Genomic DNA, 23,507 nt, shown 5'->3' with positions numbered 1-23,507 from the left:
AGAAACAAGGGGTCACAATTGGAAGCTGAAGACTCAGACGAGTCACAGGGACGTTAGGAAGTATTTCTTCAGTCGTAGAGTCGTCAGGAAGTGGAATAGCCTAGCAAGTGAAGTAGTGGAGGCAGGAACCATACATAGTTTTAAGAAGAGGTATGACAAAGCTCAGGAAGCAGAGAGGGAGAGGACCTAGTAGCAATCAGTGAAGAGGAGGGGCCAGGAGCTGAGTCTCGATCCCTGCAAACACAATTAGGTGAGTACACACATGTATGCCGAGGTATGATAAAGCTCATGGTTCAGTGAGAGTGACCCAGTAGCGACCAGTGAAGAGGCGGGGCCAGGAGCTATGACTCGACCCCTGCAACCACAGCTAGGTGAGAAGGCACTGCAATGGATCAGAGAATATCTGACAGGGAGAGAACAACGAGTCGTGGTACGTGACGAGGTGTCAGAGTGGGCGCCTGTGACAAGCGAGGTTCCACAGGGATCAGCCCTAGGACCTGTGCTGTTTTTGGTATATGTGAATAACATAACGGAAGGGATAGACTCAGAAGTGCCCTTGTTTGCAGATGATGTGAAGTTAATGAGGAGAATCAAATCGGTCGAGGATCAGGCAGGACTAAAAAGATACTGGACAGGCTACAAGCCTCATCCAGCAACTGGCTCCTTGAATTTAACCCTGCTAAATTCAAAGTCATGAAGATCGGGGAATGGCAAAGAAGACTGCAGACACAGTATAGTCTAGGTGGTCAAAGACTGCAAAGAAAAAGATCTTGGGGTGAGTATAACATCGAGCACATCTCCTGAGGCGCACATCACTCAGATAACTGCTGCAGCGTACGGGCGTCTGGCAAACCTAAGGATAGAGTTCCGATACATCAGTAAAGAATCGTTCACGAATCTGTACACCATATACGTCAGGCCCATACTGGAGTATGCAGCACCAGTTTGGAATCCATACCTGGTCAAGCACGTCAAGAAATTAGAGAAAGTGCAAAGGTCTGCAACAAGACTAGTCCCAGAGCTAAAGGAATTGCCCTACAAAGAAAGGTTAAGGGAAATTGGCATGGCGACACTGGAGGACAGGAGGGTCAGAGGAGACATGATAACGACATATAAAATACTGCGCGGAATAGACAAAGTGGACAAAGACAGGATGTTCCAGAGATGGAACACAGAAACAAGGGGTCACAATTGGAAGTTGAAGACTCAGATGAGTAAAAGGGATGTTAGGAAGTATTTCTTCAGTCATAGAGTTGTCAGGAATTGGAATAGCCTAGAAAGTGACGCAGTCAATCAAACAAACGGGCTTCCACATGGATAAATTGTCATTTTTGTGGAAATTGGTGTCACGCCCCTTGTGCAGATATCCAAGAACTAGCTACAAGCAGTATTAAAACAGGGAAGTGTTTTTGGGAATGCCCAAATGAGGAAAATCTGTGGACTAAAATCACAAGGGTATTAAAAGAGGATAACATCAAAGCTGCTTTCATAGACAACCTGGAAGCTTTCTACAACAGACGGGAACATAAAAAGTCTGGGCTGAATGGTACTGCCCTTGATACTGGCCATGTAGTCAGAAACTGTAAGGCTGGAGGTGCTGTCCTGGTAGTCAGTAAATGTGGGGCTGATAGTGCTGTGCTGGGAGACAGTAATGGTGAAGCTGGAGGTGCTGTCCTGGGAGACAGTAATGGTGAAGCTGGAGGTGCTGTCCTGGTAGACAGTAATGGTGAAGCTGGAGGTGCTGTCCTGGGAGACAGTAATGGTGAAGCTGGAGGTGCTGTCCTGGGAGACAGTAATGGTGAAGCTGGAGGTGCTGTCCTGGGAGACAGTAATGGTGAAGCTGGAGGTGCTGTCCTGGGAGACAGTAATGGTGAAGCTGGAGGTGCTGTCCTGGGAGACAATAATGGTGAAGCTGGAGGTGCTGTCCTGGGAGACAGTAATGGTGAAGCTGGAGGTGCTGTCCTGGGAGACAGTAATGGTGAAATTAGACACATGTGCAACTCTTGGGAGGAACACTGCAGGAGGCCTGTTGGCCCATACTAGGCAGGTCCTTTACAATTCATCCCACTAACAAAACATTTGCCCAACCCAATTTTCAATGCCACCCAAGAAATAAGCTCTGATGTGAAAGTCCCACTCAAATCCAACCCCTCCCACTCATGTACTTATCCAACCTAAATTTGAAACTACCCAAAGTCCCAGCCTCAATAACCCAACTAGGTAGACTGTTCCACTCATCAACTACCCTATTTCCAATCCAATACTTTCCTATGTCCTTTCTAAATCTAAACTTATCTAATTTAAATCCATTACTGCGGGTTCTCTCTTGGAGAGACATCCTCAAGACCTTATTAATATCCCCTTTATTAATACCTATCTTCCACTTATACACTTTGATCAGGTCTCCCCTCATTCTTCGTCTAACAAGTGAATGTAACTTAAGAGTCTTCAATCTTTCTTCATAAGGAAGATTTCTAATGCTATGTATTAATTTAGTCATCCTACGCTGAATGTTTTCTAACGAATTTATGTCCATTCTGTAATATGGAGACCAGAACTGAGCTGCATAATCTAGGTGAGGCCTTACTAATGATGTATAAAGCTGCAGTATGACCTCTGGACTTCTGTTGCTTACACTTCTTGATATAAATCTCAGTAATCTATTTGCCTTATTACGTACGCTTAGGCATTGCTGTCTTGATAAATTAGACACATGTGCAACTCTTGGGTATCTTTATTGAGGAAACGTTTCGCCACACAGTGGCTTCATCAGTCCATACGTAGGAGAAACTTGAAGAACAGGAGGAGAATGAGGTAATCAGTCCCTCAACCTTGAGTCGATGTGTTCAGTCCATCAATCTTGAATAGAATACGGCATATCAGCGGAGAAGCAGCTTATAAACCGTATGGCAGGAGAGGTGCAGCAGTCATAGGTCGTGTCACATTTGTTCAATGTGGAAGTAGGTCGTGCCCAAGAATTAGGCAAGCGAAGAATTCCTAAGTATTAAGATCCCAAGAAGTTGCAGTGTCTGACAGATTTGTAGAGTTGTACATGTGTCTAATTTATCAACATGTCGGTTCTCTGAACCATTCATCTACAAATCTGTCAGACACTGCAACTTCTTGGGATCTTAATACTTAGGAATTCTTCGCTTGCCTAATTCTTGGGCACGACCTACTTCCACATTGAACAAATGTGACACAACCTATGACTGCTGCACCTCTCCTGCCATACGGTTTATAAGCTGCTTCTCCGCTGATATGCCGTATTCTATTCAAGATTGATGGACTGAACACATCGACTCAAGGTTGAGGGACTGATTACCTCATTCTCCTCCTGTTCTTCAAGTTTCTCCTACGTATGGACTGATGAAGCCACTGTGTGGCGAAACGTTTCCTCAATAAAGATACACAAGAGTTGCACATGTGTCTAATTTATCAACATGTCGGTTCTCTGAACCATTCATCTACAAAGTAATGGTGAAGCTGAAGGTGCTGTCCTGGGAGACAGTAATGGTGAAGCTGAAGGTGCTGTCCTGGGAGACAGTAATGGTGAAGCTGGAGGTGCTGTCCTGGGAGACAGTAATAGTGAAGCTGAAGGTGCTGTCCTGGGAGACAGTAATGGTGAAGCTGGAGGTGCTGTCCTGGGAGACAGTAATGGTGAAGCTGAAGGTGCTGTCCTGGGAGACAGTAATGGTGAAGCTGAAGGTGCTGTCCTGGGAGACAGTAATGGTGAAGCTGAAGGTGCTGTCCTGGGAGACAGTAATGGTGAAGCTGGAGGTGCTGTCCTGGGAGACAGTAATAGTGAAGCTGAAGGTGCTGTCCTGGGAGACAGTAATGGTGAAGCTGGAGGTGCTGTCCTGGGAGACAGTAATAGTGAAGCTGAAGGTGCTGTCCTGGGAGACAGTAATGGTGAAGCTGGAGGTGCTGTCCTGGGAGACAGTAATGGTGAAGCTGGAGGTGCTGTCCTGGGAGACAGTAATAGTGAAGCTGAAGGTGCTGTCCTGGGAGACAGTAATGGTGAAGCTGGAGGTGCTGTCCTGGGAGACAGTAATGGTGAAGCTGGAGGTGCTGTCCTGGGAGACAGTAATGGTGAAGCTGGAGATTTTGTCCAGGTAGTCGGGAATTATACGTAGGAAGGAATACATATAAATGACCTCATAGGGGACAGGAGCCGTAGTGGGGAAACAAGTGTAGTCAAAGATAAGATAAAACCAATATTGCAAACTAGAAATACCACAGGAAATAGCAAACAAGAGGACTCCACTAGCAATAGTGAGGATATATTACCAAAAACAACTGGTGGGAGCTCCATTGTTGGTGCTAGGGAGGATAGGAATAAGACAGGGAAACATGCACCAACAGGGAATACAGTCACAGAAACCCAAGGCAAACGGAAACCAAGCCTGTGCACATACTATGCACTTGGTATCTGCAGACATGGGAAATCTGGAAAAACAGACGGGACGTGCAACTATGACCACCCTAGAAAATGCCATGTCCATATGACGACAGGAAAATGCAAACTCCCTTCCTGTAAGCTTTTTCACCCTAAAATGTGTACCTCTTCAGTACAGGAAAGACTGTGCTATAACTTAAATTGCCAGGCACACCATCTAAATGGTACAAAAAGATACAAAACATCCAGGCCATGGGAAAACCTGGGTAGCTACAGCCACTCAAGAGGGAGAGGTTTTTTAGTGCCAGGAAGGAAAAAAACTGGCAGAAAATGGCAGAAATCGTACACCAAATCCAGTCATTCCTGGAGTGGAACCACAGTCGATGGCCTCCACTCCAAACCAACAGATACAGATACTAATGCCGGAAAAAAAATCCCCCCCAGTACCAACAATACCACCAGTCCGATGACATTCTTCTTTGCAAATATACAGGGTCTAAAGCCAGCAACAAACAACAAAATACCTTTCATCTGTGGACTGCTTGCAGAGGCAAAGGCAATGTTCGCGGCTTTCACTGAGACCCACATAAAGGATCACTTGGACAACGAAATATGGATCCCAGGTTACAACCTATACTGATGTGACAGAGTGAACAGGCAAAAGGGGATGGGTTGGCCTGTACATTGCAGAGTCACTTATTTGCACAGAACTGCTAAATGCCTCAAATGATGTAGTGGAAGTTTTAGCAGTAAAGGTCGATAACCAAAACCTAGTCATTGTGGTAGTCTACAAGCCTCCGGATGCAACATCCCAGCAATTCCAGGAACAGCTGTTAAAAATTGACCACTGTCTGGAAAATCTTCCAGCTCCTGCACCCAACATCTTGCTCCTGGGGGATTTCAACTTAAGGCACCTAAAATGGAGGAATATAGCAAATAATATTGTTGCAGTAATAACACCAGGAGGCAGCTCTGATGAAAACTCACACTCACACGAGCTTTTAAATCTCTGCACAAAATTCAATTTAAACCAGCAAATAATAGAGTCTATTAGACTGAAGAATACACTAGACCTCATCTTCACTAACAATGATGATCTGATAAGAAATGTCACCATATCAAAAACAATATACTCAGATCACAACATAATTGAGGTTCAGACATGTATGCGTGGAGCCCCAGACCGACATAATGAGACTAGTCACGAGGGAGCATTCACCAAATTCAACTTCAATAACAAAAACATAAAGTGGGACCAAGTCCTAACCGATATAAGCTGGGAAGATATACTAAGCAACACAGACCCCAACTTATGCCTAGAACAGATTAACTTGGTGGCACTCGATGTATGCACAAGGCTTATTCCTCTAAGAAAAAGGAGGAGTAGATGTAAAATAGAAAGAGACAGGCGCTCCCTTTACAGGCGACGGAAAAGAATAACAGAGCGGCTAAAAGAGGTCAATATATCTGAAATGCGTAGGGAGACACTGGTCAGAGAAATAGCAAGCATCGAACTTAAGCTAAAGGAATCTTATAGGAGTCAGGAATCGCGGGAAGAACTAAAAGCCATAAATGAAATCGAAAGAAACCCAAAGTATTTCTTCTCCTATGCCAAATCAAAGTCGAGAACAACGTCCAGTATTGGGCCCCTACTTAAACAAGATGGGTCCTACACAGATGACAGCAAGGAAATAAGTGAGCTACTCAAGTCCCAATATGACTGTTTTTAGCAAGCCGCTAACCAGACTGAGAGTCGAAGATCAAAATTATTTTTTTATGAGAGAGCCACATCTATCCGATGTTATCCTGACGCCAAATGACTTCGAACAGGCGATAAATGACATGCCCATGCACTCTGCCCCAGGGCCAGACTCATGGAACTCCGTGTTCATCAAGAACTGCAAGAAGCCCCTATCACGAGCCTTTTCCATCCTATGGAGAGGGAGCATGGACACGGGGGTCGTCCCACAGTTACTAAAAACAACAGACATAGCCCCACTCCACAAAGGGGGCAGTAAAGCAACAGCAAAGAACTACAGACCGATAGCACTAACATCCCATATCATAAAAATCTTTGAAAGGGTCCTAAGAAGCAAGATCATCACCCATCTAGAAACCCATCAGTTACACAACCCAGGGCAACATGGGTTTAGAACAGGTCGCTCCTGTCTGTCTCAACTATTGGATCACTACGACAAGGTCTTAAATGCACTAGAAGATAAAAAGAATGCAGATGTAATATATACAGACTTTGTAAAAGCCTTCGACAAGTGTGACCATGGCGTAATAGCGCACAAAATGCGTGCTAAAGGAATAACAGGAAAAGTCGGTCGATGGATCTATAATTTCCTCACTAACAGAACACAGAGAGTAGTCGTCAACAGAGTAAAGTCCGAGGCAGCTACGGTGAAAAGCTCTGTTCCACAAGGCACAGTACTCGCTCCCATCTTGTTCCTCATCCTCATATCCGACATAGACAAGGATGTCAGCCACAGCACCGTGTCTTCCTTTGCAGATGACACCCAAATCTGCATGACAGTGTCTTCCATTGCAGACACTGCAAGGCTTCATGCGGACATCAACCAAATCTTTCAGTGGGCTGCAGAAAACAATATGAAGTTCAACGATGAGAAATTTCAATTACTCAGATATGGCAAACACGAGGAAATTAAATCTTCATCAGAGTACAAAACAAATTCTGGCCACAAAATAGAGCGAAACACCAACGTCAAAGACCTGGGAGTGATCATGTCGGAGGATCTCACCTTCAAGGACCATAACATTGTATCAATGGCATCTGCTAGAAAAATGACAGGATGGATAATGAGAACCTTCAAAACTAGGGAGGCCAAGCCCATGATGGCACTCTTCAGGTCACTTGTTCTATCTAGGCTGGAATATTGCTGCACACTAACAGCACCTTTCAAGGCAGGTGAAATTGCTGACCTAGAAAATGTACAGAGAACCTTCACGGAGCGCATAACGGAGATAAAACACCTCAATTACTGGGAGCGCTTGAGGTTCCTAAAACTGTATTCCCTGGAACACAGGCGGGAGAGATACATGATTATATACACCTGGAAAATCCTAGAGGGACTAGTACCGAACTTGCACACGAAAATCACTCACTACGAAAGCAAAGGACTTGGCAGACGATGCAACATCCCCCCAATGAAAAGCAGGGGTGTCACTAGCACGTTAAGAGACCATACAATAAGTGTCAGGGGCCCGAGACTGTTCAACTGCCTCCCAGCATACATAAGGGGGATTACCAACAGACCCCTGGCAGTCTTCAAGCTGGCACTGGACAAGCACCTAAAGTCGGTTCCTGACCAGCCAGGCTGTGGCTCGTACGTTGGTTTGCGTGCAGCCAGCAGTAACAGCCTGGTTGATCAGGCTCTGATCCACCAGGAGGCCTGGTCACAGACCGGGCCGCGGGGGCGTTGACCCCCGGAACTCCCTCCAGGTAAACTCCAGGTAATTGGTTTAAGACAAGGTATGATAAAGCTCATGGAGCAGAGAGAGAGAGGACCTAGTAGCAATCAGTGAAGAGGCGGGGCCAGGAGCTATGACTCGACCTCTGCAACCACAAATAGGTGAGTATACACACACACACACACACACACACACACACACACACAACCTGATCTTATCCATATAATACATTATCGTAGGATTATGCAGATTTGAAAAAATATGAGCGCTTGGGCCGACCGGGGATCGAACCCCAGTCCCCAGAATTGGTAGATATTACTGAAACCACCAGTACTCACCTAATTGTGGTTGCAGGGGTCGAGACTCAGCTCCTGGCCCCGGGGCCAGTGTGCTGGTGCCGGTGTATCTTAGCTAGGAGACGACGCTTCATCTAGAAATGCCTGGGTATGATAGTGGCTTTGTTTGCTCCAGTCATATTATGATATGTAAACACACATTGTAACCTTAGCAAAGAAACCAATATTTTATATACAGATTAAGATGGTCACATAACTTATCAGAAGTTAGAGACTTTTTTGACCAAAATAAAAAGAGGTTAAAGAGAAAAGGAAGAGATTAAGAGAATAGGAAACGCCGAACTAATATTGTCATATTGTTTTAGTGAGACAGTGAGAGAGCAAAAAAAAAATTCATTAGTAAAATTGAAGCCCAAAAATACTTTTCCTCCTCTGCAAAATCACAGGTAAAAAATAAAAACTCTAGCACTGTCCTCTTTATTAAGGAAGATTGAAATGAGGGAACGACAAGACAGAACACAACTCGGTGTTCAGTGAGCCACTCACCATATCAGGGCGAGGGGAACGGTGCTCCCAGGACCCTTAGACAGGTCAACAAAGTGACCCTTGACATCTCGATAAAATGACCTTAATTTTAAGCCAGTGGAATACCTCGGTCAAACGATCTATTAAGACCTGCATTAGGAAGCAATTGCTCTGCTTCCTGGAGAATCTTACCTTACTTCACCTAACATCTTTACCATCAGCAGCCCACAGCATCACAACAAGGCATGTCGATATTCATTGTCTATATTTACCTTATACCTCTAGGTCTCTGAAATTAAATACTAAATTTTTACATAAAATCACAAAGGAAATTTTAAAATTAAAACGTGTAAACACCATATTACTCTACACATACACCATTAGCACCACCTGTCTTTGTCTGTCCACACCACCACCTGTTTCACTCCGTCCACAACACTATTGCCGGGTCACCAACTGGACAAGACCCAGGCTGGGCCACTTCCAGCGAACCGTAAATGCAAATGCACACCACCACCACCACCACCACCACCACCACCACCACCACCACCACCACCACCGCCACCACCACCACCACCACCACCACCTCTTCATATTAGGTACATCGTGACTTGTCTTTCCCAGATCCGAGCCACGAAGCAGGTATCCATGTTCCCAGTGGGTCTGGTAACCCGGCTGGGTGTGTCTTCACCCATCGTGTCTGGTGGGAAACTCATCGGCTTCTACGACGGCTGGATAGCAGGCAGGAAGTTCCCTGTCGACATGGCCGGCTTTGCTGTCAATGTTCAATTTTATCTGAAGGTTAGTTTAATAGGTTTATTATGTACTCTATAACCATCCTGTTGGAGGTGGTCAAAAGATTACAGAGGCACTTTATGGGTCCAGGAACTGCCCCCCCCCCATGCAAGGGCAGAGACACATTATGGGACCAGGGACTGGTCAACCCCCCCCCCATGCAAGGGCAGAGACACATTATGGGACCAGGGACTGGTCAACCCCCCCCCCCATGCAAGGGCAGAGACACATTATGGGACCAGGGACTGGTCAACCCCCCCCATGCAAGGGCAGAGACACATTATGGGACCAGGGACTGGTCAACCCCCCCCCATGCAAGGATAGCTCAGCAAGTTACAAAATTTTGATCCGGTTACAATAACAATAAGTTGATAATAGAGAAATGAATTCAGTCACAAAACATTATAATGTACTTTCTGTGTATTGTAGTTTGGAATTATTTATAACATTCGTATTAAATTTTGAATCAAAACAAATATTTCTCTGATTTCCCTTGTATATAAAGTATATAAAAAGACATACGTGTGTGTGTGTGCTCATTTATTGTTAGTTACATAGGTCGAGTCTCAGTTCTTGGCCCTTGCTCTTAAATCGGCTGTTATAGGATTCACTCTCTCCTAGATTCAAAGTCGATTATAGTTATAAATCTATGTATAGATACTGCCTCTATCACTTCATTGTCCAGGGTAGTCCCCTTCCTGGTCCCTCTGAGGCTGAATAAATACTCTTAATAGCACTGTAACACATTTTTGGTTTTAGCTTCCAACTATTCCTTCGTGTACCTGTTTTCTGTCTCTCCAATATCTTATCCCTGTCCATAATATTAATTTCTCTGAGAATATTATACGCCTTTATCATGTCTTCTCAGGTCTTTCTATTCTTTAATGTCATCAGAATTAGTTCTTCAAGTTTCTCCTCATCGCTCGTGCCTCTTACCCCTGAGATTAGTCTCGTTGCAAACCTCTGCATTGCGGGTTTGACTGGCTCTGCATTCTGCAAGATGGGCCTAATATAAGTCAATTACAGTATCACGAAGGACCTTTTTGCTGAAATGCCTAAGAACTAATCTTAAGCTTACCATATTTAGCACTATGAACACACCGGGATCTTTCTCCTTGCGTGAGGTTGCAACCTTTCTCCTCCGAGCCTATACTCGGTTTCTCATCTTCTTTGCCCTTCTTCAATTTACAAAGACTTACATTTGCTGGAGTTGATTTCCAATAGCTGTTTATCAAACCAGTCTTTTTGCTTGTATAGATTCCCTTGTAGTCTTTCCGTGTTCCGTATCCACTTATATCCTTGCTGTTGAAGCACACTATGTGAGAATTGTATACGTAGTACACTGTGTGAGGACTATTTTTATTTTCATACTGCTACAGCGCACTATGCGAGACCTGTCATGTTATGTACATACATGTACTGACCCTTTGTAAATCCCTGTTGAGATTCGCTGATCAGTTTATATCTTTCCAGGCAGCTTCATATTGCATCAGCATTTATTGACTGCATCACCTTTCTCACAGCTGAAGCTAGACTGACTGGTCTATAAGGACCTTTCCCCCTTTGTAAATAGATATCACATCTGCCATTTTCATTTATCCGCTATGATACCCGTTTGAAATGACATGTTGGAGAGATTAGCTAATGGTTTTCTAAGTTCTTCCTTGCATTCCCTTAGAACCCTTGAAAACAGATCAGGTCCTGGGGACTTGTTTGGTATCAGTCCATCTAGTTGTTTGACGACCATGACACAAGTAACTGATATTCAGTAATTTATTTTCGTCCTGACCAGTAAAATTCCCGATTTCTCGGATTTCTCGGATAAGTATTGAAAATAGTAGAGATTTCTTTGTCACTACCAGAAGGTGAGTTACGGTTAAGTTGGCCCATCTCTTCCCTTATCTTATACAGGTATACCTGAAAGGAACCCTTACGATTGTTTTTTGATTCCCTCGCAATTTTAATTTCATGTTCTCTTCCGGCTTTCATTATATATTTTTAGACTTCTCTCTTAAGTTGAATATGTTGTATATACTGATTTGCCTGTAAACGCCTGTTTTCTAGTTGTTATGACACTCATGAGGAGAAGCGGTAAGCAGGTGGGGATCATATAGTGCCTGGGTAAATGGGAAGCAGTCAGGTTCAAATTCCCCAGTAAAGAAAGTGATTAAGAGATCACGAATCCGCTTGGAGTTAGATTCCCTTTGCATGTGGTTAATTTCCTTATTAATCTACACAGTGTGTAATATTTAATGTTATCTAACAAATTATCACATTGTCTATCTTTTTGGCAGAGAAACGCTCCCATGATGCCTTACAACGTTGGTTTTGAAGAGGACGGCTTCCTCAAGGCCCTGAAGATCAAGCCAGAAGACATTGAACCCCTCGCTGACAACTGCACCAAGGTAAGTACATTTATAACATTCCCTTCATTGGGAGAGTGACGCAGGTATTGGGGAAGGACTCATGATCCTCCCATTCCTTCCAAGGAGCTATTTGACTCATACATGAACTGTGATAAATGTCCCATTAATGCTCTGAGAACATGCTAGAGGAGCTTGTCATCCGGAGATTCTTAAGGGACCAGTTGTAATTATTTCATTGTGGTAGAATTCCTTCCTCGTTCAACGACGGTGCAGTTAGAGTATATACGCGAAAAACTTTAATTTGTCACTATGTAGCTAAAAAAAAAAGGACTTTATACACAGATAACCAGTACATAGTTGAAAGAAACTTACGACGGCGTTTCGGTCCGTCTTGGACCATTAACTAGTAATGGCCCAAGTCGGACCGAAACGTCGTCGTAAGTGTCTTTCTCATATGTGCGGGTTATTTGTACTTTGTTTCAGTCACAGTATTTTGCCTTTATATTCTTAAAAAAAAAAAAGTCTTTCTTTGTAATTAAAGAGTTACCTGGGGCATAAACTTCCATAGTCGTTTACATATAGACAATCAATCCCATTTCCTGTACAATGTCATAGTTTTTAGGCTGAATGATTCTATATGATATTATGTACACCAGCAGAAGTTTGAGAGTTGTCATTCACTTGTAAAGCCAAACCATATACGAAAAATTCGATATTTTTTTTATATTTTTAACTTAATTTTAAATTATTTTGGTTTATGTAAGCCAATAACATCAAATATTTTTTTATGCATCCTCCTTTGGATAATTTATAAGCACAATATCTTAAAGAGGATTAATCTGTGTTAATCTGGTTGCCAAAACCCATTATTTTTGCTAAACATGGAGTTTTTTGTTGCATATTTATTTTAAGCAGAGTTTGAGATTTTTTTATGATTCCAGGTTAATAATCCAGTGGGAGCCACTTTCACCTTTGAGGAATTTGAAAAATCCAAAACAAGTCGGTCATAGATCACCTGTTAATTCACGGAAGGAGACACATATATCATCATGATATTAATTTTAATAAGTTCCACATTTTATATTTTACAGATTAAAAAAAAAAAAACAATTTTCATGTTCCAATCATGACTGGATGAGCTAACTTATGAGACAGCAAGATGGCATCTGGTTTAACTCCGCTTATTATCAGTGAGGCTGATGGTTAACAGAGGACAAGTGCTGCAAGTTGTCGTCGCCAGCACGCCGAAGATAACTGGAAAGAATTTTCCTAGACCACGAGAGCACTGCGCATTATAATGGAAATTTTACGTGTGATTATGAGTGAAGTCATTTCATTTGATAAACTTATTTAGGAACTAAAAGATGGATGACATAGAAGCAGGACAATAAAACAAGGGGTCGATAACCTTATAAAAGCTAGTATTATTGATGATGTCCACTAAAGGCGACAGGGAAGGAGAGTGGACGTTACACTTGTGGACGCTAAACGGTATGAAGTCCTCTTTCCTCGATGTAGGTCACAATTATCATTACATTCCTAGCATACAGTACTGGCAAGTTGATGAATAAATCACACGTATAATACTTGGGTATCCTTATTGATGGGGAACATTTCGCCAATCAGTAGCAAAATTTCTCCATCAATAAATAATAATAATAATAATAATAATAATAATAATAATAATAATAATAATAATAATAATAATTCGTACAGTTACACATGCTTTTTATTCATCCGAATTTATCATGCAAGATACGGATTCGCTAATCTCGGATCAATGCTTAAGTTGCATATTGAAACCTCAGAGAGATTTCTAAAGAGGCAGCACGGAGTCAATAAGCTCAGACAAGCTCATTCAAACCCTCCGAACTTTCCTCATCACTGATGAACACTCCTCCAGATGGATCATAAAAACTGGAACTGAACTCCACATGAGTCAGATACATGATCTATGTCAAGTAAGACAACAGCGGCATTTCCTCGCTCTATAGGATATTATCCCCATTCCAAACTACTGTCCCTCCCTTTCCCCCCCCCCCAAAAAAAAAAAAAAACTTCTTAAATCAGAAGCAAGGCTTCGCCTTGAAGCGAAGTAGGATGCCTTAAGCTGTACTGATGACTTACTCACACAGCACACTCTTTCACAAATTATTTATGTTGATGGTTCTGTTCATTTTCCACTGGTACAGCTGGTAGTGCTGCTGTTGTCATACAGAGTGACGGCTCTCATAAAGAAATTGGAGCCCGCATCATTAACTGGGCCTCTACCCTTCAAACTGAGCTGTTTGCCATACTCCTTGCACTCAATTGCGTCAATGTATTAAAGGTTGGCATTTTAATTGTAACTGATTCCCTATCATCCATAAATGCTCTCAACTCCTTAAGTATCAATTGTGGCATGCAGAGGCGTCGTAAGAAGGGGGGAGCCCGCCCCGAGTGACACCATTTAGGGGGTGACACCACAGAGCCTCTAAAGAAGGTGACACTAATGCACAAAACAGTGCTGCACCAACATAAGAGAAGAATCCTTCGTTGATTTTGATGATTTGATAGAATGATTTTGATGATGTGATAGATGATTTTGCATAATTGAAGGCAAGAAAATGTAATATCAGATTTGCTGTGATGTTACCTGTACTCAAGGTCATATCGGAACTAGTGTTTCTCTGATATTGCAATGTTTTTCTTTATTTTTCAAGTTTTTTTTTTTAGTTTTTGCATTGTTGAAGATGAATAAATGTAGGATCTGTTGTGTGTACTCAAAGTGGCATTTGAGTTTATGTTTCCTCAATATTATTACCATTATATATTCTATCATTAATAAAGTTAAGAAGTATTCTCCTGTTCAGTTTATGGCCTTTAACGTTCTTATTGCTAAACATTTGTCACTGGTCATGCAGTAGTGACATAACTGGAGTTTACTCCCTCCCCCCATCCCCTCGCCCTTGAATTTCATGGGGGTGACACCAAACATGGTGCCCCGGGTGACACCAGAGATTCCGCCCCGGGTGACACCAACTCTAGCGACGCCTCTGGTGGCATGCTTTTGTCAGAAGTCAGACAGGTATGGTAGGATTGTAGACAGTGGAGACGGAGCACACCTTCTGTAGATTCCGTTTCACATTGGTCTTCAGATGCATGATAGAACTGATGAATGGTCTATGTTATATGCCTTCAAAGAGGCATATAACATGGGCTGTCAGTTAGGAGTTTAAGAACAATAATACGAAAAAAACTTCACCTGAACTTCATTGACTTAAGACTGAGGGAGACTGACACCAGTCAATCCATCTATCAACGTTCTATCAAGCAGGAGGAGCCACATGTCTATGGTGCATCCAACAAAATAAACTCTTGGATGTCACTACCGCCCGGACAGATGCACAATTAATTGTCACACCCTGCGTCATTATGTACTGGAATGCGACAAAATTAATGAATTCAGAGACAACTCACTCCGAAATATTCAAGAAATGTCGAAGTATTTTATCCACAGTGGTATATTACAAACCATTCTGGAAAAAATACCCTGACTTTGCTCACTGTAAATAATGGATTACCACTTTTTTTGCGCGTGTGACCTAATTCATGTCTGCACAAATAACTAATTACGATTGTGACCAGATATAAAGATGTAACTAGTTCATTACCACTGTAACTTGTTCAGCTATCAAAACTTTGCGCCCTAGACCCATTATGTACCTCTGTAATCTTTTGACTACCGCTCACAGGATGGGTACGGAGTGCATAATAAAGATAATAAATTATTTTTAAGCAAAAACTATAGAGGGAAATATGGACAGACTTGTTATCGAGACGACCTTTATGCGCTAAGGAAATTGTCCGGAAAGACTCATCGTAACACACCGAAAGAGAAAGTTGCCTGTCGGTTTCCTTTAAGTCTACACATCACATCTGTAGCAGTGTGTGGAACAACATACAAGATCTGATGGCTTCATCTCCTGAGATACAGCCTTTTTGATGGGATCCAAAAATATAAAACTGACGGAGACCATTAGGGAAAGGGAGAAAGATTATCACAGTGTGTTGATCCAATGAATAAGTGTGGGAAAATTTGACTACATTAGCTCAAATCTTCCAATGAGGTTGAATAACGAAATTTTAATAAATAAATTAAAATATACATGTTAAGAAAAAATATTCGACTTAAAGCGCGAGCTTAAGAAAAACATACATTTGTTAGCACTTCATTAGGGTATTTAATCATTACAATCAAATTCAGGAGGGTCTTAATCCTATTTAACTGAATAACCAAACTTCTTGGAGAGCACTATATTACATCATCGCATTTATGAGCGATATTAATTACATATACATTTATACCTTTCAGTCGCGTTCTCGGCTGGATTGAGGCAAGTAGATGGGTATGACCATTGTTGTGAATTAAAACTGAAGACAGTAGGCATAATCATCTTAGAATCTGTCCCAAGATAGTGCGTGTCAACACCTAAAAACTCCACCAGCTTAACCCAACAAATAACAATATGGCAAAGCTATCTAGAAGTGCAGAGGCAACCTGAGAACTATTCTGCCAACAAAATAGGCCCCATTCTCTGAGCGTTGGAAATTCATGACTCATGAAATAGTAATGACACGATTGTAAATAAACCACTGCACTTGTGGAGAAATTTTCTCCAGGACGGGGATATCAGCCCCCTTCAGCCCCTTTCAGCCTCTTTCAGCCCTGAGAAGCCCAGCCCTCTCAGAAGGAGCAAGCATCTTGTTTACTGCTACAGCAAGTAATTACCAGCAGATGTTTAACCAGCGTGTACCAGTTATGGGTCACGCGGCTCTTTGCAAGAGACCACTGTTGCAAGTGTGTAGTTTAAATAAGATATAATCAATCTCTTACCTTAGCAGGACAATTAAGGAAAATCCTGCACCCACTTTATTACCATGGTAAAGATAGCGTACAGTGTTGTCTATGTTTAGACAGCAAGAATCAAGCATTCTGCATTGCTTCCTGGTGGAAGTTTGGCAAGGAGGGGAAATATGCTAGGTCAGCTTTTCCTTTATGTGCTAGGGGCATTGGCAGCGGCGTAGGAGGCTGTGGGGTTAGATTGATTTTGGCCCTGTTGGGGGAAACATTGACGCCGGGATAACCAACAAAGAACACTGATCCACGCGTTTTTGTTCATAAAAGTATCTCAAAGACCATATCAAGACACAGAGAAGTGTGTTCAGCTTCTTTAGTGACATTATGGTGAACAAATCATGATAAATATCAGTGTAACAACGAGTGTTGCGATCCTAACGGAGTGTGTACGACATTCTTCAAATAACATGTCTGCTTCAATCAAGACAACAGAATACTGGGTGCAACTACGGGTCAGCTACAAATACCCAGGCGTGTTTAACATGCATGATAGGGGTAGGTTGGCTGCGCAGCAGATATCCTTTTATGTTTATTAACGTACCAATACCGGTGAAACGCAGACTTTTGAGTCCACACACGTGAGTATTGGTTCCAGTCAGCAATCAGTTTCTGAGATATGCTGACATAATACCCCCTAGGGGTAATTCTACTCACCCATAACAAATTATTTTCCAGCCCATGAGGTAGTGCATATGACAGCTTCTCAAGACATCGCCTGCAGGGACGGCTTAGCTTGTAGCATTATCCTCAGCAGTACTGGAGGGGCTTGATGAACTCACACCATCACTTAAGCCACTGACCCAGTGGCTTACGTGCTGGCCTTGAGTTTTGCGACTCCCTTACCTCGAGTTCAATCCCCACCCGTGCAGTGGTTTCATCGGAAATTGTCATGGGAAATCTCTTTAATTTGTTAAACCGACTTGTAGTGACAACCACTTATATAGTTTAAGCAGTTTTCAGGGGTCTGATCGAGGCAGTTATTAGCGGGGTAGATACCCCAAATAGGTCAATTTGCAATATCATTATTTTTAACATTTCACCTGTCATATTGATGTCACCCCTGCTGTTTAATAGGAATTTATTATTAACCTTATTTTAGGATACAGACCCCTGATTTAACTTTTGTATGCTAGCAACCAGTCATGAGGGTTCATACTCCAGGATGATTAACCTTCGAGTCAAATTTGTTAGGGGCTAACTGTCGGGAAAGACCTTAAGAACAATCTCAAGTAAGTCTGGTTCTGTTTGTCTTTCATCCATTTTTTAGCCAAGAAGAAATGAATTCGCAGGAGAGTTATGAGGATAAGATTGCCACCTCAATTAACCTGCGAAGGCAGTGATCATCTTATATCAGAGAAACTCTCACAAGAATGACAAGAATTCCTCTAGCATCCTTAACAGTATGATAATATAAAAAAAAATGTGACTTCCGTGGGGCTCCTTCCCTGGACGCATTGTATATAATAAGTGCCTCTATAATCTTTTGGCTGCTGTTTGCAGGATAGGTATGAGGTGCATAATAAATATATTAAACTAGCTTTACCTACAAAATACTAGCAATAAATTTGATTAAAATCCTCATTATTGATGTTGCTCTACAGAATATATTTCCTTTATTCATAGATGTGAAAACAACCACCTTGATAGCCATTTTGGATCTCTCAAATTCCTGAAGAGTGACCACAATGACAGCCGCTGGCTTATTAGTCTAGATACCATACCTCAGAGGTTTGGTAACAGTTAAAAACAAGTGTGATCTATAAAATTCCAGGTTCATCCATTTTTCCACTGGACATTTTTGTATGGAAATGCTGACCTACTTGTAACCTCATTTGCACCTGATAATCACGTAAACATATAGGATATTTATTTTTTGTGTGATGAATGTCCAAATAAGGTAGAGTGAGCCAAGGAGAATGTAGAAAATACTGTATATTTTCCAAAAATACAGTGTATTTTGCATGTGAATTGATGGCATATATTGTAGGTAATAAAAATTAATTTGTAAATAAATAAAGAGCCAGCGATGGGTGAGCGTTGCTGGGGAAGAGACACCATTGTTTTTGAATGGGGTAAAGGCACGTTAGTGAAATGTGCATAAATTTTGTAGCTCTGGAAGTTAAATTGTGGTTGAAACTTCCCAAATAGGAGCCGAAATTGTTGGATTTGCAGTCCTGCATAACATAAGCATTAGGTGAATGGACAGGACAGCTTTGGAACCCCAGCTAAGTCACGTCTATTTTGTGTTGAAATTCTGGCCAGTATTTTCTTCATAAATTTAGGCAGGGGGGTTGTGTATGATACACCAAGTAATCTCCAGACAAATTGGTGAGTCTTATTATTATAAATTCTCCTTCAATGTATATGTATTCACATTTTAAATTTAATATACAGTCCACATATTTATATTAATGTTTTTACCAGAATTCCTGGTGATGTATATTTCATTTGAAATCAATATAGGTCCAGAGTGACTTGTGGAGAGATAGATTACCGTAGGTATCGAAGGAGGACATTTTTTTGCGACCTAGGTGTCCTAAAATTCCTACTTGTCTCTGTAACCTTGATAAAGAATAATTATCTTTGTTGCCATTTACTGGTATGTATCTTATGAGTTACATCCAGGTAAATTTAATTTTCCACAAGAAAAACAAGATAATAAATCATTTAGTATAAGCAGTCATGATTATATTAAATTCATGTGCTTACCAGCGCCACTTATACTTTCTGAGAGTGTATTTTTTCGATGTATATGCACTGAGAAGCAGCAGTTTATACACAAAGGCCTAAGGGTACATATACACAGCAGTATGTATACATTCAGAGATTATTCTAAATTTCTCTTTTAGGGATTTAAATATTATTGATTGTTGGAACGCAGATGAAACTCAGCCTCAGTGATCTACATGCAGTCGACAGGTTATAAATCGAAAACTAGCCGACCCCCAACCTCAAACACTGGACATTAGTCCTCAAATAATCTCTTTTTTTTCAGATTTTAGTGTGGCACACAAGGACAGTGAAGAGCCTGCCGGCCCTTAAGATGCCTGACTCGGACAAGGTCACCAAAACAAACCTTAACCATCTCAAATCACAAATGGTCTTTCAACTGCCTTATGGACTCTCCTAGTTACTACATCACCCAGCAACCATTATTACATAGACTGTATCATTTACATTATTTGCACCCCATAAGTATTACAGGGAACAAATGAAGCATTTGTAGGTTAATAGTTTCTAGCACTGGTCATCCTCATCTTAAATTTTGTAGTTAGGCTTTTTTTAGATCGACGAAGACGGGATGTTTATTATGATGACTGATACTGTATTGTGTGATGACTGATACTGTATGTGTGGTGATGACTGATACTGTATTGTGTGATGACTGATACTGTATTGTGTGATGACTGATACTGTATTGTGTGTGATGACTGATACTGTATTGTGTGATGACTGATACTGTATTGTGTGTGATGACTGATACTATATGTGTGATGACTGATACTATATGTGTGATGACACTATGTGTGTGTTGAAACATACATACGAATGACAGGAGTTATGAAAGACAATAGCAAGCAGTATGAATTTTCAAAAGGCAACTTACCTTACTGTAAGACACTTGACAGACCCAAGTATAGTACTATATTATGATATTCTAGCAATCTGTTCATCCATATTTTCCTGTATCGTCACTTCGAGTCACTCAACGTTGCTTCCTAACACGTCTTCAGCCTCGTGTACAGCCAAGCACCTACACACATACATTTTTAATATTCATTTAATCATTCAAGTCCAGACTACACACTCCTTTCGAATGTTAATGTGAGAAAAAAAAATGAAATGCCACGTAATGCGAGATGTTAAAAATTATGTAATCATCTAATACGATTATATTATAAGCTGGTGCTGCTGAATGTCAAGAAATCTTACGTAATATAAAAACTGTGGGTGAGTTGAGGAGTAAAATAACTAGGCTGTCTACTGACGGAATCATTAAAGGCACAATATACAAATAATCCCCCCCCCCCGTTTTTGGATTATTATTATTATTATTATAATCAAGGGGAAGCGCTAAACCCGTAGGATTATACAGCGCCTGGGGGGGGGGGAATGTGGAAGGCATTCAGGCTTAATTCGGGGAACTGGAGCACAGATCCAATTCCCTAAATCAAGAGCCCCTCACCAACATCAAGGAACCTTCCCTGAGGGGAACCCGTTTTTGGAGATAGAAAAAGCGACCGAGACATCATCGTAAGCTTTTCTCTCTCCTGTGTTCTGGTTATTTGTGTATTGTTCCAGTTACGGTATTTTTTTTTTTTGTTCATTAAAGGCAAATTTTTATCATTTTTAAACTTCAGCTTCTGATGGCCAGTCACCTCAGACTTGTCACTGGCTAAACACTGATTATTTCACACTTGTTGATTCACTGTCTATATTCTATATTTACTGTTTTAAACATCTTTTTTTTTTTTGAGGGGAGATATGCATCGCTTCTGTTGTTATTTCCATTCATTTTTAGTGTTAAAATGTATGTATTTTTTTTTTTTGTGGCGAAAGAGGACACATTAGAAAGCGTCACTGCACCTTACGTATATTTTCAAAGATTTGTTTATACATAATGCATATTTTCCAAGATATAACTATAATTGATGTATATTTTCCAATATTGATTTATACATGATGTATATTTTCTAGGATTTAAGTATACATGATGTATATTTTCCAAGATTTAGTTATGCAAATGTATATTTTCCAATATTTAATTAATTATAATTAATGTATATTTTCCAAGATTTATTGATACATGATGTATATTTTCTCGGATTTAATTATACATGATACATAATTTCCAAGATTTCATTATAAATGATGTATATTTTCAAAGATTTACTTATCCCTGGAGATGGTTCGGGGGCGTATATGTATATATGTATATTTTTCAAAATTTACTTATACATGGTGTATATTGTCCAAGTTTTCATTATAATTGATGTATATTTTCAAGATTTAAATTATACATAATGTATATTTTCCAAGATTTAATTGTTCAAGAAAACTGTGTATGTATCCTGCACGAGGTACATTACTTGGTTTATATTAATTGTGAAAGAAGAGAAGGAAATATATTGAAACTTGTGTAGCGAGGATGTTATTGTTCGTGATTTTTTCAGTTGACATCGACTATCTTTCTCCTCTCTTAAGCAATGAATAAACCTAAAATAACGTGTGGGAGTGTCATATAAGGTGTGGGTGTGTCATATAAGGTGTGGGAGTGTCATATAAGGTGTGGGAGTGTCATATAAGGTGTGGGAGTGTTATATAAGGTGTGGGAGTGTTATATAAGGTGTGGGAGTGTCATATAAGGTGTGGGAGTGTCATATAAGGTGTGGGAGTGTCATATAAGGTGTGGGAGTGTCATATAAGGTGTGGGAGTGTCATATAAGGTGTGGGAGTGTCATATAAGGTGTGGGAGTGTCATATAAGGTGTGGGAGTGTCATATAAGGTGTGGTAGTGTCATATAAGGTGTGGGAGTGTCATATAAGGTGTGGGAGTGTCAAATAAGGCGTGAGTGTCATATAACGTGTGGGAGTGTCACATAAGGTGTGGGAGTGTTATATAACGTGTGTGAGTGTCATATAAGGTGCGAGTGTTATATAACGTGTGGGAGTGGCATATAAGGTGTGGGAGTGTCATATAACGTGTGGAAGTGTCAAATAACGTGTGTCATATAACGTGTGGGAGTGTCATATAAGGTGTGGGAGTGTTATATAACGTGTGTGTCATATAACGTGTGTGAGTGTCATATAACGTGTGAGAGTGTCATATAACGTGTGAGAGTGTCATATAACGTGTGGGAGTGTCAAAGTGTTGGAACGTCATAATGCGTGTTGGAGTGTCATATAACGTGTGGGGGTGTTATATAACGTGTGGGGGTGTTATATAACGTGTGGGAGTGGCATATAAGGTGTGGGAGTGTCATATAACGTGTGGGGGTGTTATATAACGTGTTGGAATGTAATAATATGTGTGGGAGTGTCAGAGTCTGCTTACGTAACACCATCATGTAACATACGTAACACCATCATGTAACATACGTAACACCATCATGTAACATACGTAACACCATCATGTAACATACGTAACACCATCATGTAACATACGTAACACCATCATGTAACACACGTAACACCATCATGTAACATACGTAACACCATCATGTAACACACGTAACACCATCATGTAACACACGTAACACCATCATGTAACACACGTAACACCATCATGTAACACACGTAACACCATCATGTAACACACGTAACACCATCATGTAACACACGTAACACCATCATGTAACACACGTAACACCATCATGTAACACACGTAACACCATGTAACACACGTAACACCATCATGTAACACACGTAACACCATCATGTAACACACGTAACACCATCATGTAACACACGTAACACCATCATGTAACACACGTAACACCATGTAACACACGTAACACCATCATGTAACACACGTAACAACATCATGTAACACACGTAACACCATCATATAACACACGTAACACCATCATGTAACACACGTAACACCATCATGTAACACACGTAACACCATCATGTAACACACGTAACACCATCATGTAACACACGTAACACCATGTAACACACGTAACACCGTCATGTAACACACGTAACACCATCATGTAACACACGTAACACCATGTAACACACGTAACACCATCATGTAACACACGTAACACCATCATGTAACACAC

At 41.1% G+C, this 23,507-nt stretch overlaps 1 protein-coding gene across 2 annotated transcripts in view; it reads left to right on the top strand.

Annotated features, from left to right (window-relative positions):
* Positions 1-23,501, top strand: part of LOC128685081 (galactosylgalactosylxylosylprotein 3-beta-glucuronosyltransferase P) — a 278,460-nt gene extending 254,959 nt beyond the window's left edge. For both annotated transcript variants that reach the window (XM_070102909.1, XM_070102969.1), the window contains 3 exons: positions 9,280-9,456; positions 11,745-11,855; positions 19,712-23,501. In XM_070102909.1, the coding sequence (XP_069959010.1) occupies positions 9,280-9,456; positions 11,745-11,855; positions 19,712-19,846 (423 nt within the window). In that variant the 3' untranslated portion in view covers positions 19,847-23,501. The remainder of the gene's footprint in view (positions 1-9,279; positions 9,457-11,744; positions 11,856-19,711) is intronic.
* The last annotated feature ends 6 nt before the right edge of the window (positions 23,502-23,507 follow it).

This window comes from Cherax quadricarinatus, chromosome 1, assembly GCF_038502225.1.
Source record: "Cherax quadricarinatus isolate ZL_2023a chromosome 1, ASM3850222v1, whole genome shotgun sequence".
Taxonomy (NCBI): domain Eukaryota; kingdom Metazoa; phylum Arthropoda; class Malacostraca; order Decapoda; family Parastacidae; genus Cherax; species Cherax quadricarinatus.
Note: the sequence above shows the minus strand (reverse complement) of the source record. Positions and strands in the feature narration are given on the sequence as shown.